This window comes from Amblyomma mixtum, chromosome 1, assembly GCF_055824585.1.
Source record: "Amblyomma mixtum isolate Tamu chromosome 1, ASM5582458v1, whole genome shotgun sequence".
NCBI classification, from domain to species: Eukaryota; Metazoa; Arthropoda; class Arachnida; order Ixodida; family Ixodidae; genus Amblyomma; species Amblyomma mixtum.
In genome coordinates this window covers 97,781,922-97,801,685 of record NC_143012.1, presented here as the reverse complement: position 1 = coordinate 97,801,685, position 19,764 = coordinate 97,781,922, and the positions used below count along the sequence as shown (strand labels likewise).

Below are 19,764 nucleotides of genomic sequence, written 5' to 3'. Positions count from 1 at the left end.
AGTACCACATTGACAGGCTCTCATTTGTAAAAAGCTTTATGAAGAAAACATGGGATTGCGAGCTGGGATGGACATCCAGTGCAGACTAACGGCTTTTTTGCGCTGTTTTTTGTATGCATGCACTCCAATCTACAGTGAGATACAACTTAAGTCTGCCGTGAAGCTCCATCCACATTCAGGACCGCCATACAGAATCCCTTTACGACAAAAAAAGTAGTTCATTGTTAAACCTTTTATTGTTACGAAACAAGAGGCCAATTGGAAGGAAAAGAATCAGAAGCTCTAGAATTTGATGCCTGACTTGTTTAATAATTGAAGTCAAACGCTAAAATCTAATTGACCACGGAATGTGGCCCAGTCTTTACTTTTACGCCACGAGCTTTATCCCGCGAGAGAGTGAGAAAAAAACAAACTGGGTTTCCTATCATAACGCTTGTGATTGTAGTGAAAGAGTATAAAACAGTCGAAAACTGGACTGAGCCATATTGTTTGAACTGAAGCTCTAGTCTACGCAGAAAGCTGAGGCATATTTCTTTTGAATCCGCCATTAGCCAATCCAACCCGAGCCGCTTCTTCCATAGACTTCTCTGGCGAAACAGAAACAAGCGGAACGCCTCGTAATCCGCAGCTGAGGAAACTGAGTTGTCTGAGGTGCTCAAAATGTCCAATATGAGAAACAGAGTCAGCATTTTGGACAAGCCACTCAGCAAAAGCAGAAACGACGTACGTAGCTGGATTGGAATGATGTGTCTAGCCTGTGCCACTTGTTTAACCGCTGGTCTGCCCCCTTCGGTCGGTGTTATTGTTTTGACGCTAACCATTTGTATGCTCTCCACAGATCCACATCAGCGTGTTCGGCCTTCTATTCTCCGAAATCGTGCAGTATTGCCAGAACAGAGTCTACACCATTCCCGAGCTTCAGACGAAGTGAGTTGTGGACTTGTCATGTGCACTTCAATCTTTCGGCGGCGGTGATCGTTGTAAAGATCCTTTCGAATCCGCCTGCTTGTTGGCAAAAAGTTTTCACGGCTGCAGAAACCGCGCTTTGGAAGGTTTGAAGTTCGTAATTTTCTCACGTTCATGCAGCGCAGCGAATAATGAACGGGAAATATTCAGTCAAACATTAGCTGAGTGTAAGCGAAATCGTGGGCTCTTTCCCAGTTTACTACCTCAAAGGCCTTGGTGCTAAGTGTTACATGTGATGGTTGCAATTTGACCGCCGCGGCCGGGATCGCACCCGCGTCTTTCGGGTCAGCAGCCGAGCACCATAACCACTCAGCATCTGGATCAATTGAATTCCATTCCACTTGACTACTTGACAGATTGGTTCAAATCCTTGCTGTGAAAAATGTAGGAAGACTATTGATGCCTGAGCTTTGATGACTGTGGGCTGAAGTAGTCGCCATTGACATATAAAATCATGTGTATACACATACATTCACCACAGCGTATAGATCACACCAGCAATGAACTCCTGTAGACATAGAGCTGCTGCAGTGGCTCAGTGGTTATGGTACTCGGCTTCTGACCTGAAAGACGCGGTTTCGATACAGGCCACGGCAGTCGCATTTCAGTAGAGGCGAAATGCTAGAGGCCCGTGTACTCTGTGATGTCAGTGCACACTAAAGAACCTCAAGGGGTCAAAATTATCTAGAGTCCTCCAGTGTAGCATCCATCATAGTTTGAGTCGCTTTTGGACGCTAAATCCCATGAACTAAACCAAACCATACCGGTCCTGTAGAGATGGTGCATGTAGTAGTAAATGTGCTAGCAGTTTTTTATGTAGTGTGCATCTTTTCTACAGCCATGACCACTTTCTTAATTGATTTCTTGAAAGATTGTTTGGAGGTGAGGAAACCACACGCTGTTCCTCCCCAACTTATCTGATGGAAATGGCTCGCAGGCTTTCGGAGTTGGGCTTCCACGTCGGCCAGAGGGTGCTCGACCTGCTTTTTGTCCGTGAAAAGAACTACAAGAGGGAGACCAAGCTCCTCAACATTCTGCTGTTTGTCAAATCCACCGTGTGGAAGGTAATGCAGTTCACCATCATCATCAGCAGCCTGACCACGCCCACTGCAGGGCAAAGGCCTCTCCCATGCCTCTCCCATTAACCCTGTCCTTTGCCAGCTGCAGCCACCGTTTCCCCGCAAACTTCTTAATCTCATCCTCCCACCTAACTTTCTGCCACCCCCTGCTACGTTTGCTTTCTCTTGGAACGCACTCCGTCACCCTTAAGGACCAGCGGTTATCCTGCCTTCGCATTACATGCCATGCTCAAGCACATTTCATCCTCTTGATTCTGACCAGGACGTCATTAACCGGCGTTTGTTCCCCTACCCACTCTGCCTGCTTCTGGTCTTGTAACGTTATACCTGTCACTTTTCTTCATAGCTCGCTGCATTGTTCTTAACTGAAGCTCAACCCTTTTCGTTAATCTCCACATTTCTGCCCCATAGGTGAGTAGCAGTGCAGTTAGCCGAGGTGAAAGCTTCGTGAGTTTTCTGGCGCTGCTTGTCATTAGCTGCTGCTTAGCGGTGTGTTCATGAAACAAATTTCTGGTGATGCAGCATCTTTCAAACTCTGTGTTATTATTAGCATCATCATCAGCCCAGTTGTGGCCACTGCAGGAGTTAGGGATTTCCTTTGCTGAAAACGGGATGAATAGGCAGGGAAGGGAAGACAACCGCTGGTCCCATAGGTTAGCAGTGGATTTGAAGAGAAGGCAAACATTGGAAGGGTTTAGAGAATCACGTAGGTGGAGGAGTTCAGCATTGTATCACATGCACTGAAGACAGGCTGAAGATCGGAAAAGCTCATTGATGAGGTGCTAGGGCTCCAAAGAATGGTCCTTTTTAAAGCAGCATCCTCGTTACCAAAGTGTGTTGTATTGTACACAGGCCTGAAGCAGTGAACGGGAGATATAGGACTGAAAAACATCTTTTCTAGCCCTATTTTATTATCACTCTGTGTGCATATGCGTACGTCATAATACAATTTCAACTTCTTCGTTATCGCAGTTAGGTGGGACAAGGTGGCCACAGCTGGCACAAGACAGGTTTAACTGGAGGGATATGGCGTAGGGCTTTGTCCTGCTGTGGATATATAGTTGGGCTGATGATATTGATGTTGAAATACTTTTCTGAGAAAGTAGCCCACCCACAGAATGACCATAAGCAGCAACTAAATTTATTCCAAATAAGAGACTCCCTCTCGGTTTGAACTCATAGGTGTTCTGATGCACAAGTGTTGATTTTGCTTGCAAATTTATGCGAAGAGCATTGATTTCGAGAGCACTGCACATATAAAACCGAGTCCATCATCTTGTTAAACAGCTTTCGTGACTCTATAAGGATGTGTGTGTGCAGGGGCAGAACTATTATATTTTATTTTATGGATGTATTACGGTTAAAAAAAAAGTTAAAAAGTTTGGCATAAACTCATCTAAAGCAAGTTTCGAGTTCTGCATTTATTGACAAAAAATCCGCCTTCGAGTAATCTTTGATATATTTGGGATTAGGTCGCATACGTTTGCTAGTGCCTTTAAAGGGACAGTGAGGAGGGCTCTATTAATATTTTTTTTATAGCAAAATCCGATAGTTCGGCATTTCATGGCTTTGTTGCCACTTGGCCGGCAGCGAAAGATGCATTTATTTCTGAGAAATTTGGATTCGAAGTTGAAAAAGTTTTTCCCGCCGCTCAGATTCAAACTTGGGATCCTCCTATGACAACACAGGACTAAGTGACGTGAAACATGACGTGCGCATGGCGTAACGCATACTCCGTGATTTCTGACAGCCAGCACAGCGGCCTAGCAGCAGCCGAAAAGAAAGCTACCGCCGGCCGCCCGTTGAAGGCATCTATCGGCTATTGCGGCCGTCGCTACCGTCGCTTCGCTTACGTTTGCACCGGCGTTTTGCCAGCGTTACGATGGATCCTGTTCTCGAAGTCGTCAACGAAGTTCTTGCAAATAGACACCTTTAGCATACCGTGTACCTTGTTACCGTTAGCGGAATACCGGGAGCCCGCCGGTGAGCAGGCGCTGATTGGTCCCGATGCTGCAGGCGCGCGCGTATCTGCCGGGTACGTGGCGCCATCTGGTGACGTCAAAAAGATTTACGCATGCATTGGCTGCGCCTCAGTGATTCGTGGCTCCTCGTGTCCCAGTGTTACTAGAACCATTGGTTCTGGCAACACTGTTTTGTCCTATGATGTCATCACGCTTGTACTTGCGAGTTTGGCCTGTGGCGGCGGTACCTGTATTTTGGTTCTTGCTCTGTTCTACGTTACAAGAGCTTTGTTGTCAGTATGAGTGGCGTTTTTGTAACCAGGAGCTGGTACTCTGTCGATACAAGGCAACTTCAATTTCTCCTCAGTGTCCCTTTAAGCTGAATGAAGGAGTCCCAGCAGAAATGTGAGTGAATGAAGTAGCTCAGGGAGCATAGTTGGGACAAGATCAAGAATATTAGCGGAAGTAGATGTGGCACGGATTGGTTGGGTAACGCGCTGAGAGAGGCTAAAGTCTGCGTACAAATTTATGCAGCCAGTTATGCATCCAGAGTGAAGGGAAAAGCACCAGACCAGTTTATTTCTGGCAAACAAAATTGGTGAAGAATTAAGTGTAACCAAATTTCGGTTTACCACATCATGGAGGTCGCTACAAAAAGACGATGGAGCATTTGGAGGGCGATAGCATATGCAGATTGTTCTATCTCGATGATTAATGCTTATACAGGCACATACGGTTTCTAGTAAAGAAACAAGTGGCACGTGTGAAGAATGCATATAATCTGCGACCGCTATCAAAACACCTTCTCCTGTTCTATCGCCCCAGTAACATTGATATGTAGTGAAATTCTTCTCTCAGTTTAGTATCTCTTTACTCGGTCTTTTAGAATTCAGCCAGATTTCCATGAGGACCACAATGTCTGCACTGCGCATGTCAACCAGAGTGCACAAATCATCACACTTGTGAACAACAGTACGAATATTAGAGAACAAAACACATATGTCATTTGGAAGCTGAATGATTCGATTTGCACCGCATTTTCACTATTCGAATCTCCTAAACATTCTGAAATTACTAATTTCCTCTTCACCTGAACTCATATCGAAACAGCTACATTTCCAAATCTTGCACTTGTCACATGAGTCAGCTTGCTATTTCCTCATAGAGATGACTGTCAGCACGCAACACAAGTCTGTGCACGCTAATGTTAGGAGGCTTTTAGCGTAGTGCGTACTGCCATCACAGCCTTGCATGTGCCATCAGTGTGCATGATCGCCTTGTAAGCACCGTGTGGCGCCTGGTCGGAACCATCAGCGCACGTGCACTGATGGGGTGCGGTATGCGGTATGCGGTAAGTGCTATGCTAATTAGAGAGTTTTGACATAGAGCGATTTGCTACCGTGACCCGCTTCCCACGGGGCGCAATTGTGCATGCACAGATTGTCGTGTGGATCACAGTAGTGGATCACAGTAGCGAATTGCGCTATGCCAAAACTTCTGTCTCTAAAATCACTGCACTGACGGCCATCGACGGCGGCCCGCTGCGAGCTCACAGGTCAGATTACTAAGCACAGCATCACACGGCAAGTCGGTGCATTGTGCCACGATGTAGTCAATCTCCTTGCTTTGGATCACTACAGTAAGAGACACGGTGCACACGGAAGTGGCCTGGCTTGTGGATAGCAGCGGAACGGGCGGCAGCAGTTTCACTGCGACTGCTGTGATCGTTCTCAGTTTTCATCAGATAGAACCTAGAAAGTGCGTACCTTAGGCCATAGAAGACGAGAAAAAGTCATATGAGAGAAACGTCTGCGTCGAAACAGACCGCGCAGTCGTACCGCATAGAGCGCGACTGACGTGGTTTCGTTTTTGCATGTTCACCGTGCTATATACTTCATCGTAAAGCAGAGCTTTGGGTGGTATTCCACTACTGGCGCTTTGTGTTCAAGTGTCGCGAGGGAGCTTAGAAGGGATAGTCCTGCTCACATTACTGCTCTTGTGCCTGTGTTGCAAGCCGTCTTGTTGCATTTTGCCAGCTCTGCTTTACACCTTGCCCCTTAAATAATCGACCTTTGATGACTTTCCTCCAGTAAGGAGGTGCCTGGCCGTCTTACTGTGCTTCATGACAGCATTCAGTAAGCTCCTCTAGCTGTCATATGTGAGCGCTTTAAGTCAAACTGTACTTGACTTTTTTCACTGAATGCGGTTGCTAGTGAAAGAAACATAAGTAGGCTATTAGATCTACATGATGAAGTTACTATTACTGCATGATTCCCCCTCTCCTATTGAATGCCTGGTAGATGTTACAAGCAGTAATGCTCATGATGTGTGAAAACACAATTTGCAATACATCTGTTTCCTTCTGTAGCTGCACTTTGTGCAAAAGTGTTTGTTTTTAGTTTAAACGACCTGTATCTATATTTGAGACTATTTGATTCGATTTGCATCCATTGTTTATTATGCCTATTCTCTTTGCAACCAAAAAATTTGATATTCACACGCCTCTAATGTTTGATCATGTCATATTGACTCCTAAGCCTCTGTGCACTCTGCTTGGTGTGTCATGTGTCAAGTTGTCATGTGTCATGTGTCAAGTTGCATGTAATTGGATCCTAGTCAGATACTGGTTGCCTCATGTTTTTTTTACTGCTTTTTTATGTGTACTCTAGTACATTAGCAAACAAAGGAGGGAAGGCTCACATAGATGAAAGTTCCTGCGTAGAATGCATTTTTTGAGAGCTCAAGAGATAAGAAACCTCAGTTACACCAAGGCAAGGAAGCGTGTGATTTAATTGCGTCCTAGTTATATCACATACCATGCATATGAAGTCATGCTAACGTAAAATATACAGGCTGAACAACAAATGTGAACATTTCATTCCTGAGTGGCCCAAGGAAAGCTGAAAGCTGCTTTTAGCCTGACTCACGCTTTCAAAATGATCATTTCATTCCAATTGTGTTCACTAAATGGAGACCGGACGTGGAGAGGTTTTCGGGGTGAGGCATTCTGTCATTTTTTTTCTTTGCTTTTGCAGACGCTCTTTGGCAAGGAGGCTGACAAGCTCGAGCAGGCCAATGATGACGACAAGACCTGTATCCTTGCTTTTCCTCTCATTTTTTCACCTTCCACATACTGTGCATAGTGTTCCCACTGATGAGGGAGGGTCATTGAGGCAGAGGTTGTAGTGTTTGTGTGCCCTGTTAGGGATTACGGACCTAGGTGAGTTTCCATCCTTATTAGTCCATGACAGAGAGATGGCAGACAGATGGTTTCTTGACGGACACACAGTCAACAAGGGTGGGAGGAAGCCTGATAGTGCTTGCCAAAGTTTCGACAAGAAGGCTCGTCTTTGTCTGCGAAGACGAGTCCTCTTGTCAAAACATTTATTTATTTATTTATTTATTTATTTATTTATTTATTTATTTATTTCATTACTATCAGGGCCGTTGAGGCGTTACAGATAGGAGTGGTAAGTATATGTGTACAAAAATAAATACACTAAGGAGAGTTAATTAACACAGGTGATGAAGAAGCGCAGATTTGAAAGCTTCTGGTTCTGAAATGGAGACGATGCAGGCGGGCAGGTGGTTCCAGTCTGAGCTGGTCTTGGGCAGGAAAGAATAAAATTACTGGTTATTCTGCAAAAGTGCTGGTTAGTTCTGAAACTTGGAACACTCACTTTGAGTCGGTGATCAATACGAGATGACACATAACTTGGAGCAGTGAAAAGACTCTGTTTTAGCGATTGATTTTTGTAATATATTTTGTGGAAAGTGAAAAGTCTGGAAAGATGACACCGTAGTGAAAGGTCTAGAAGGTCTAGAGTTCTCTTCATGAGTGTGACGCTAGACGAAGGCGAGAAGTTAGTCAAGATAAAACGCGCTGAATGATTCTGAACTGATCCTAAAGTATTAATCAGTGACTTCATGCTAGGGTCTCACACGGAAGACACATATTCTATTTTAGATCGGATGACTGTTTTGTACAGAAGTAGTTTTAAACTAACCGGAGCAAGTGTAAAGTTACGGCGAAGGAAACCAAGCATGCGATTAGCATTGTTAGTTATGTGTTCGATGAGCGTTTTCCATGAGAGGTCATTGGTAATGTATGCGCCAAAATACTTATATGCAGAAACAAAAGCTAAAGGGGAGCCATTTAGAATGTATGGATGCGGGTTAGCTTTGTAAGGTATTCGTGTTACTTTCATTGCTTTACATTTAGATACATTAAGCTTCATTAGCCAAGTGTCGCACCAAGCAGAAATGTTATTAATGTCAGACTGAAGAACCAAGGTATCGGATGGGCTGGAAATTTCTCTGTATATTACACAGCCGTCAGCGAACAGCCTGATAGATGACAAGCACCCTGAGGCTTCGTCTTGCCCTTGTTCAATTTATATGTCCCATTCTTGTCGGTTAGACATGTGCAAGAGCAGTTTTTACTGTGGGTCTAGCGAGAGATATCATTTGAACCTTTTCCACTTGAAAGATGGCATGCCATCATTTCGCACAAGCATTTACGTGGACGGATTCAATATACCTGCTCTTCAAATGTAGTTAACCAACCTTCTGACCTCCGTAGTATCACTCGTCAACTTGACTCGATTCGACTAAGTTGTTGTTAATTTTAACTGTTTCCCCACTCCTCTCTGCATTGGTGGCGAGCTTTGAAAGCATGAAAGTAAGCGAAAATATGAACGAGCAAATGGATTAAATAAATAATTGTAATACCAAGTTCCTGGTCACAGATGTGTTAATGATTAGTTGCTGCCTGTTTAAATCAAGGTGTAGCAGTTTTCGCCTAACAGGTGCACCTTCTAAGATGCAAAGACAAGTTAGCACAGCATTGTGTGATTGCAATTCACCAGCACTGCAACTACAGTGCTGTACACTGCAGTAAATTATTGCTGGAGTCGGATGAAGTCAAGAAAAAAAGCGTTTTTTTTTCTGTCCATGGGGCTCCTTCTAGCCAACGGGGTCAGCCGATTCTCATGAACCTGCTAGCATGAGTAGCATGACAATGCAGGGAGTAGCGTGACAATGTAGGGAGGGTGCTATCCCCTTTCATCATCATGCCACTTCCTGCATTGTCACGCTGGCAGGTTCTTGCGAATCTGCCGACACCGTTGGCTGGAATGGGGCCCTTTAACAGGGAAAACCCATTTTTTTTTTTTCATAACTTGTATCCAACCATAACTGTCATGAGATGAAACCGCTCTGAAAAGACTGCTCAGATTTTAGTGTGGTTTTGTTCGTTTTTTTTTTTTTTTTGTCACAGCTGGTATGCAGATTGTCTTGCTAGAGCAGACAAATGTTCAGTGTGGGGCTGATGAATGATAGCGGTTTTTCACCCTTTACTCTGAGCCAGACTACCTGATAGAAAAGGACCCTTTGGTCATCAAGTTCATCTCCGTTCCCAAAGACAGGGGTGAGTTTGATCATCGTGTGAGAAGCACCTGAGCTGTGCACGTCAGAGTCGTTTCAACTTGGTCCCCATTGGTCCAACTTGGTCCCCTTTATAAGGCACAAGCTGTATGCATCATCATCATCAGCCTGACTACGCCCACTGCAGGGCAGAGGCCTCTCCCATGTCTCTCCAATTAACCCTGTCCTTCTTCGCCAGTCTCAAACAGGTGGTAAAATTGCACTCAGAATGACTGAAAATTGAGTGACATCACTTTCAAGCCTTTTACACCACTGGTTTTGCAGAAGAAAGTTGTGCACATTTGTACCGACGACTTTGTAAAAAAGCCTGTAACATGGTGTGTATCTGTACTTCAGTTTTTTTGACGTATGAGGAAACTTTCAGTACAACTGAAAATTGCATCAGATGCTGTTTACTGGCAGAAACGGCTCAAAAGCTTGGCAGTTTTTAAAAAATGTTTTTTCCCGCCAAAATGCGCCATGTCAAACTTGCATGCCAAACGTGCTTGTAAAAATGCATTGAACACCAAAGTGGTCTATCAGTGAAACAAAAAAAAGCAAGCTGAATGGCTTGTTTGATATTGCAGTTGTGTTCACTGCACAGAAATATAGTACGTAGGTGCACTGTTGTCGATATGCCAGAATTTGGAGCTCGTGGCACGGAAGTCTTGAAATGGTAAAGAAACGCGAAAATTTCGATTTAGCAAATGTGGCATGCTTGGTATCAGTACACTTTGAGGTTCCGTGTCTAAAAAGTTTCAAGGTCTAAGTTCGACCTCCAACTACTAAAATATTCATATATTTCGTGCCTATGAAGCCTGGAAATGGAGATTTCGAAGTCAAATGCGGCAGGACTTTGCGCCCTTCGTTTCGCCTCCGATGGCCGCCATCTTTGTTTCTTTTTTTTAAGCTGGGCCTCTTCCCCACTACCTGGTATCACTCACTACTGTGAAATATTTTTTAACATCCGCATTCTGCGTTTTTTTAGGCCTCTGCAACGACCTCCGAATGGCTGGCTTATGGGCTTCAAATGTGATTTTCTCAGCTCCATGTTTTTTTCCAGCTTGACTAGCCTTAGGGAATTTTTTATTATGCTTTTGTGGTGCAATTTCAATTAATCTTATACAGTTGAATTGAGAAATACCTAAACTGTGGTGCTATGCTGTTTTGTTTGGCTGAGTCAAACATTTTGAAATTTTCTGAACCATAATGTCACCTAACTATATTTCATGATTATGATGCTTGAACAAAATTTAACATTTTTATGTGATGATGTACTTCAACAACAATATAATCAGCAAAGCTCCATATAGTAGGCCTTTAGCTACAGCCCCATTACAATCGAAGCCAAAAAGGGTAGCTAGAAAATGTCGTAACAATATGTAAGAATTTTAACCGATTAGGCTTCGGTTATTTTCTTGTAATATGAGAACTGCATGGGATGACCGTGCATGTAGTTCTCAAAAGAATACTTTTTGGGAGGAAAAAAATGGTATTGCTAGCTGTTAGCCGACTTAAATTGAAGGCACAGTTTTTATGCCAACATTTATTAGATAAAAAGAGGTTAGCGTAACATAACAAGCCCCTCATTTCCCTTCCCTTGTCTGCTCTGTAGCCAACGAGGGCCTTTCTGGCAGTCTTGCTGCTGCAGGTAGCATAACTAGCATAACAGGGTTCTCGCACAGCTTCCACGCTCACCATTCGATCGCGTTCCTTTGTGGCACTCGCGGTAATTAATACAGGGCGTACTACATCCCCCGCTATGGGTGTGGGTAGTGCTGGTGAACACTCTTAAGGTTCAATTACAATACACATAAATACTCCCAAAAGCAGAAGATTGGACGCCCGTCGCCGTAGCTCGGTTGGTAGAGCACCGGATGCGAAATTCGGAGGTCGTGGGTTTGGATCCCACCGGTGGCATGTGCTTCTTTTTCTTCTGGTTTTATTAATCTCCCATTGGTAAAAACTACAAAATTAAGAAAAAATCTGTGCCTCCCCCGTAACCGAGAGTAGGGTAAGCATGAAATGCAGAACGATGCAGAAGTGCACGCGGACACGACGAGACGCAGGCCTGACAAGAATGTATATGCAGCGCGTTCGAAACTGTCCGAAGTTCGTAGAGGGGAAAGCGTTTTCCGCACCACTTTGACTGCCTCCGTGGCACTGGTGACGTCACCACTGGATTACGTCAGACATAACTGATGATGAAGTAATGACAAATTACTAATTGGTGAATAATTTCTGATTAATAACAAAATACTAATAAACTGCTAATTAATGACGCTTAAGCTTCGCCTTGAGGAGTGGAACGCGACAGCGTGTTGCAGCGCTGCAAGGGAGTCCAAGGAACGCCACCACCCGTTCGGCACCATCGAACGCAACGCTTTTTGAGGAAAGGAAATGGCGCAGTAATTCTCTGTCATCTCGGTGGACACCCGAACCGCACCGTACAGGAAGGGAGGAACCCCACCACCCGTTCAGTGGGATGCCTTGAGGAAAGGAAATGGCTCAAGGCAAAGGAAATGGCGCAGTAATTCTCTGTCATCTCGGTGGACACCCGAACCGCACCAACGCCACCACCGTTTGGCGCGAAGCTACCGGCGCTTGTATGCCGTTCCTGTAGGAGGGCTTAGAGTGTCTCGTTGAATCTCGTTAAATCTCGTACGGTGCCCGGATGTTCTCGTTTCAGTGCCCGGATGAGTGGATTTCAGTGCCCGGATGATGGCTCTCGGTCTCGGCGTGACGTCACCACACTGCCGACAACGGGAGCTAAAAGCATTTCATGCTTAAAAAATAGACATTCCCTATGCTCCTTGGTTTTGGTGACTGCTGGCTTTCGTCATGTAAGACAATACATGGTTGCACAACAGGACAGCTTTCAAGTTTCAGTAATGATTAATTTCCAGAAAAGCCTGATAAGAATATGTATGTCATGGGTGAAGTATTCCCACTGACGCGTCTCACATTCTTCTGTACTCTTTAAGAAAGTGCTTATTTATTTATTTATTTAAAAATACTGCAGGCCCATGTGGCCCAAGCAGGAGGGGCATACGACATAACAATCACACTCAAAGAAAAGAAAATGCAACACACAACATCATTTAGGAATAACAAACGGAGGAAAAAAAAGAAAAAAAAAATTCTCTTCTTTTGCATGCATAATTAAAAAAGCGGTGTTCCTGCAATCAGCCCCGGTTTTCCTGGTATAGTACGACTCCTTCAGTTTTTATGCCGTGATGACTTTGCTTTTCCCCTGGGTAGTCATTTTTTGCAACTGCACTTTGCAAATGCTTCACTCACATAAAATGGAAGATGCCATAAATAGCTCCTTCTGCTCACACCAAATTGTGCCAACATTTTACATGGTGGCTTTCCTTTGCTGCCTCTTGCCGTAGTTAGCTTTTGGTGTGGCTTCCTGGCCTGTGTCTTGTTGCAATTGATTTGTGTAATTCACCTTGGTTTCTACTTTTTGCTTGCAGGCAGTCTCAACTGTGCCTCATTTGTAGCTGGGATAATCGAGGCTATCCTCATCGGGTGCAACTTTGTGAGTGACCTTTTTATTTCTGTTTTGTATTTTTTCGGTCTGTGTGACTATGTGTGCATTGTCACGTTTAGCACGTGACAATTTGCCGTCAGTTACCTTTTTATGTATGAATCGCAATTGTTGGTATTGTAGTAAGGGAGTAAGTACTCCAGACATGGCAGTTGCGCGAAACACACACACACAAGACAGGTTACGGGACGAGCGCAAACTTACAACTGATTTTATTCAAAATACAAGGCACATATTTAAAGGAAGAAAAATAGAATGCACTTTGAGCATGCGCATCGAGATTATACATAATGTATAATCTCGAAATGAGTAAGTACTCATTGGCATCCACCCAAGTGCAAAACAAAACAAAACAGCCATCAAGGAAAACCAAAACATCAAGCAAAACAGACATGGCATGGAGTGCTTGGTGTTGGATTACATCTTGCGATACTGAAAGGCCTTAATCCTTGCACGAAATGAGAGAAAAAGTGAAGAACTGGGGTCCCATGTCAATTTGGACCTCTTAAAGCTCTCACTGAATGGTTATATGAAACAGCATGATACAACCATGCTTGAGTGGGACACTCTGGCGGGCTAGTTAGGTAGTTCTTTTGAACAGAACGAGTAAAACTGCGCAAAGAGAAACTGGGCGAAAGGCACACACATAAACATAGACAAGGTACAGACTTCCAACATCCAACAGTTGGAAGTCTGCGCCTGGTCTTATGGGCTTGTGTGTGCCTTTTGTCCAGTTCTCTTTATTTATTATTTATTTTATTTCACAATACTGCCAGCTCCCTTTTAGCGGCCAAAGCAGGAATGGGTAGAGTACAGTGCATTAGCAAACAAACAGTGTCGCGTGTGGTATACACTGGGTTATGACAGAAAAATAAACAGAAGAAAAGACACAACAAGGCACATCAGACGCGAGGCCTGTGCATAGTTTACAAAACTGCTGTGCGGTTGCCAGAGAATATAGAGGACCGCCGTCGATGATTCACACAAGAAGAGAACATTACATACACTACTATCACAAGCAGGGATGCAAAGCAAGCAAAAGTCCTTCAACTGATTCGGATTCGGTACCATTTGAGGATGGATCTTGGGGAAAAAAAAGACTGGCGATATGAATTTCTTTTACATTGAGGCATTAAAAGTGTTTTGGTGTGTTTTCCTCGAGTAGGTCTTGCAGTATTATACTGCACGTAATCATTAAAATCCAGTCGGGTATTGCTATCAGTGATAATGTACAGTAGTTTTAAGCGGTGCGTTTTGCGGCGCTGCTCAAGCTGTGGAAAGCCCGATACCCTAAGAAGACTGCTTGCTGAGATGTGCATACCTTAGGCATTATAGATAAATCAGAGAGCGTTATGTTGCACTCCCTCAATATGGTTACACAGTTTTACTCGTTCTGTTCATGCTGTATAACTCAGCAGAGCTTGTTTATTTACTTGCTTACTTTAGGTGCCCACCGACAGCATTCCTGCCTAGGCAGTGGTTCACCGTTGCACAGTCCGTAAAAACAACAGAATGTGATGCCAGGCGTGCATGTGGGGATAACGACCGCAGTCTAACATATTTCAAGCGCAATGACCCAAGGGCAGGCATGTTGAGGCTGTTAGGGATAAAAATGTCCGCAGCTTGATTGTTGAACAAAGCATTAGTATTAAAGGGACAGTGAGGAGAGCACTATTAATATTATTTTTATAGCAAAATCCGATAGTTCGGCATTTCATGGCTTTGTTGCCACTTGGCACGCTGCGAAAGATGCATTTATTTCCAAGAAATTTGGATTCGAAGTTGTTAAAGTTTTTCCCGCCGCTCTGATTCAAACTTGGGATTCTCCTATGACAACACAGGACTAAGTGACGAGACTCATGACGTGACAAGACGTAACACAGACTCCGTGATTCCTGACGGCCAGCATAGCGGCCCAGCAGCAGCTGAAAAGAAAGCTACCGCTGGCCGCACGTTGAAGGCATCTATCGGCTTTTGCGGCCGTCGCTACCGTCGCTTCGTTTACGTTTGCACCGGCGTTTTGCCAGCGTTACGGTGGATGCCACTCTCGCAGTCGTCAACGAAGTTCTCGCAAATAGACACCTTTAGCATACCGTGTACCTTGTTACCGTTAGCGGAGTACCGGGAGTCCGCCTGCCGCCGGGGAGCAGGCGCTGATTGGTCCCTATGCTGCAGGCGCACGCGTAGCTGCCGGGTACGTGGCGCCATCTGGCGACGTCAAGGAGATTTGCGTGTGCATTGGCTGCGCCTCAGTGATTCGTGGCTTCTCTTGTCTTAGTGTTGCTAGAACCAGTTGTTCTGGCAACACTGTTTTGTCCTATGACGTCACCACGCTTGTACTTGCGAGTTTGGCCTGTGGCGGCGATACCTGTATTTTGGTTCTTGCTCTTTTCTGCGTTACAAGAGCTTTGTTGTCAGTATGAGTGGCGTTTTTGTAATCAGGAGCTGGTATTCTGTCGATACAAGCCCACTTCAATTTCTCCTCAGGGTCCCTTTAAAGTTGCATTTAATGTTCAAGGAAGGGGAGAGGTATTTTTCAGCAGTCAGCATGAAAGGGCCGATGGTCTTGCATTCAGATCAGGCCGGTAAAATGATCCGTGTAAACACTTGTGTAGGAATGCACCATTTCATAGGACTTGATTGTATGGGTCTCGACAGTGCAATAAACATAGAGAAAGGCAGCTAGTAGTTATGTTGCATGCAGAAAGCTAGAGAATGCAGGTAAAGGTTGCATCTGAGAGCACGAGACAGCACCTGGGTTGTCTCTATCTATTTATTGTTAATTCATTCACCACTCACCATATGTGGAGCATGGCTTTGTACAAAAGGGTGACTAAAAAGTAACTTTCTTGTCTTCCTCTGATGATTTTCTATACTCTTGGTCATTAAAGACAATGTTACTCGGGCGTGGGGTTATAAATAAACTTTGTTCTTAAGAGGGTTCGATTCTTTGTAGAAATAACACGAAACATGCAACTGGCCTTATCCCACACCATAAACCACCTAGGAGGTATGTAATTAGAAAAAAAATTGTATAGCTTCATTATTTTCGAAATTATTGTTTGTCTAAGTTGAACAGACCTAATTGCTCTATTTTCAATTTCAATTTTCAATTCACTTTATTTTTCCAGAAAAAGATACATCCTAGAAAGATGCCAGGGCTAAACGCCACTACAAAACAGCTTGACTGGGCCCAAGAACCTGTGAAATGGTAGCAGACAACGAAACGTACATAACTGGATGAATGTGATTTGCACAATAGTACAGTTATGCCTCGTTAATACAACCCCTGTTAATATGGACGACTGGAATTATGGACAATTTTTCTGGGGACCAAACTTTTTTCTGTGCATTTATGCCTCGTTAATGTATAAACTCACTGTGTGAATAATGGACAGGGTGAAAATGTACAGAGCCCATTTGGGCTCATGTATTTTTGTCCCGTTAATATGGACAGCGATGAGAACAAAATCCCGAGTGTCTCTGCCAGATTTTCCGCCCCCAGTATTTTATTTTTTAAGAGAACGGTGACAAAAGTAATAAACCTGGAGCTTTCAAGGTTGCTGGATTTCCACTTTACTGCCCGCCGCTACGCAGCGAAGCACTCTGAAATCATAAAACATTTTTTTTTAGATATTTACTTTAGTTTTCCTTCATGATTCGCTATTACGGACAACTTGCTTCATGCGCACTTTTACTCAGGAACCAAAGTGTCCATATTTTATTATTTTATTTTTATTTGCAAATACTGTTGGCCGTGGGGCCGTTACAGTGGTGGGGCGTGACACTTGAGGAGTAACATGCTTTCTTTTGATTATACAAAAATACAAAGTTCACCTTCATCTACACAATCATATTTTTTGCAGCGTAATGTTTCTCTTTTTGTGCACAAGCACTGTTAATAAATAATCATGAAAAACGGTTATTTTAGACAGAAAAGAAAAAAAAAACATTTCTACATTTCCGGCCTTCACCTTAGGCGAGTTGTAGTCACCAAGTGATTGGGCGTATGACACTGAAAAAAACTTTTTAGTGTGAAATGGAGACAGCTTTTTCGAAAGTTGTTAATGTACTGGACTGTTAAGAGAGATGCTGGTAAATCATGCCATTCTGCTATCGTCCTCGGAAAGCAAGAATTAGCATACACATTAATTAACGATACACAACTGTATTTAAAGCAACATAAAATTGTCAACAGATATTTTTAACATGTTTGAGAGATTTGTGCAGGTCTCAGTTTACACAAACCAAGGCAAGTAAAAACAGACAGAATTTATTGCAAGGCTGCAAGAGAAAACAGACCGTGAGAAACCAAAATTGAACACTCAATATGCATGGCTGATAACAGTTACAGAGGCATATACAGCCTAGCTATATACAAGGTACATTTTAAGCTCATTTGGGGTAACATTGGCGAGAGGGTAGTATCTATTAAGAACACACGGCAAGTTATGCTCTATTGCTTGTAGTTTATAGTTATTTCGAAGCTGTTAGTTTTTTTTTCTGTTTGTGTTATTGTAATTAAATTTATACTATAGTATAATGACAAGAAACTACACCACCACTGAAATTATCAAAACCGGTACAGCAGATCATAAGTTCACTCTTCAGCCTAGTATCCCCCCTCAAAGGGGCACTGGGAAATTTTTTTTACACTGCTGATTATTGTCTCAAAGGATTCCTGACACCAGTGGAAAGAGAATGAAAAAGAATGATTGAAATCGGAGCTTGCAAACGAAAGTTATTTTGAAGCCCGCTTCCTCGTTTTTTTCAGTAGCAACTGTCCACGTATGTGCATAGGGAGGATTTGCTGCAATGGGCTGCAGTGTTTTTGCTGCTTAGCTGTTGAAGTAGCAGCGTTTGATTCAATGGGATTTGGATTTCTCTTTTTCTCTCGCTCTCTGCGCAGCCTGCCAAGGTGACCGCCCACTGGTACAAAGGGACGACCTTCATGATGAAGTTTGAGGAATCGGTCATTGCCAGGGACAAATCCATGGAGAACCGATAAGTTGCGCGAAGCAGGTAGCCTCTGTTTAAGTGTACAGTCACTGCGCAATGCAGCATTGTGTCGCATGTCACGCCGCCTCATTACAGCAGAGAATAAAAGGACTCCCGTGTGTGTGTACTGGATTGTTGCTTGCTTGGTACCTGGCTGTAGCTAAGAGCTGGACTGTTCGGTTTTTATTTTTTTTTAGAATCCGATGGTCCTCGTTTGGTGCTTATCTCACAATGCAGGTTTCATTTTTTTTTGGTGAATAATCTTTCAATGATTGAGTTACTGACTCTTTTTCGGTGATTTGATGTGGCAGTCCTGTGCAGACAAAAGTCACTTTTTTGTTAGCATGGATAGTTTATTTACTAGTACCTAGTTAATGTGCAAACAGTATAGTACTTGTAGCTGTGCTGATTGAAGAAATTGCTGTCATTGCTAAAAAAGTAACGCTTTTTAAATGAGATAGCAGGCAGATGAAAATGCAGGTGGAAGCTTACTTGAACCAGGTTGGCATGTTGTTGTTCGGTTGAGTGAGAGGGCGGAGCCTCACGCGGTCCGCGTGTTGATGACAGCGATGGAACTCCCTTTGAATCGTCATGGTAGCCACTGCACGATACTTTTTCGTGACGCTCATGTACAGTTTTGTCTCACTGTAATAGAGGCAGTTGATAAACCTACTTAAATAACTAACTGTTCTAAGTGGGTGATGGTAGCGAACAAACAGTGTTTGGTTAGTAGGTCACGAAGAGGTGCTGCTTACGGGTCTTCAAAGGCATGTAAACTAGCAGAGCAATGCCTCAAATTGCAAAACTGCATCTCTTATCCAATAACACTGTCGTATTACACCCCTGGCTTTCCTACTTTGCGAATTTTAATCTTGACTGGGTGTAACCTGTACTGAACAACTAACTAGCTATGCTAGATAGCCGTGAATACTGACGTTTTTCAGTTAAAACCAAATTTCAAAAACTCGATTCAACCTACATGTATCGGTCGTCTTCTGTTTAAACCGAAAAGTCCAACCCCTAGCTATAAGGCTTGTATAGTCGAACGCGGTTGTATTGAACTCGAAGGGTATTACGAAATAGTTAGATATATAAAATGCCAATAGGTAAGCTTATCTGTAACCTAGAAGCAACAATTCCCATGCTAGTGATACCCTACCCTTCAATACAGTGATACCCTGCAATACCCTAGAAGCAACAATACCCATGCTAGTGACACGCTTCTGATAGTGATGTGCTGCCTGTCTGTGTGTTTGCGGCGCACTGTTTTCTAAGTGCCTCTGGGACTAGCCTGCTTTGCATCTAAGCTGCAGCGGATGGCACTTTGAAACTAGCCACTGCTGATTAAAAGAGGTACTGTAAATAGAATAGGCATTCATTAAGATTAAGGTAGGGTTGGCTTCCGCATTGTCTTTGGCAGCGAAACGATTAGAGTACAGAATGCAAGGGCTGTTGCTAGACTTTAGTTAGCTAGGTTGGCTTCACTGCATAACAGCAATGTGGCATCTAAAATGAGTACAAGACACCGAAGGCTGCCCTCAAGCACACGCCATGGTCACCTCGTCATGTGGTTTCACAGCGCTAGCATTGTAAGCAGGTACCTTCTTAAATAATAGCTAATTTCAGTCAACTGCAGTGGCAGATTTGGGGGGGGGGAGAGGAAGGGAGGGTAAGCAAGTTAGATTTTCGTTCTTTATTCAGAGATTCCCCGCTTTACCAAAGGGCGTATAATGTAGACGGGGTTACAACTTGGACAAAAACAAATCTTCATTGGTACAGCACA

The 19,764-nt window shown here is 43.6% G+C and overlaps 1 protein-coding gene across 1 annotated transcript; it reads left to right on the top strand.

Annotated features, from left to right (window-relative positions):
* Positions 1-554: 554 nt before the first annotated feature.
* Positions 555-18,108, top strand: Trs31 (trafficking protein particle complex subunit 31). The gene is made up of 7 exons (XM_089554902.1): positions 555-723; positions 839-927; positions 1,904-2,030; positions 7,042-7,099; positions 9,375-9,434; positions 12,910-12,974; positions 17,893-18,108. The coding sequence occupies exons 1-7, from the start codon at positions 661-663 to the stop codon at positions 17,989-17,991; spliced, it is 561 nt and encodes a 186-aa protein (XP_089411028.1). The 5' UTR covers positions 555-660; the 3' UTR covers positions 17,992-18,108.
* Positions 18,109-19,764: the final 1,656 nt, after the last annotated feature.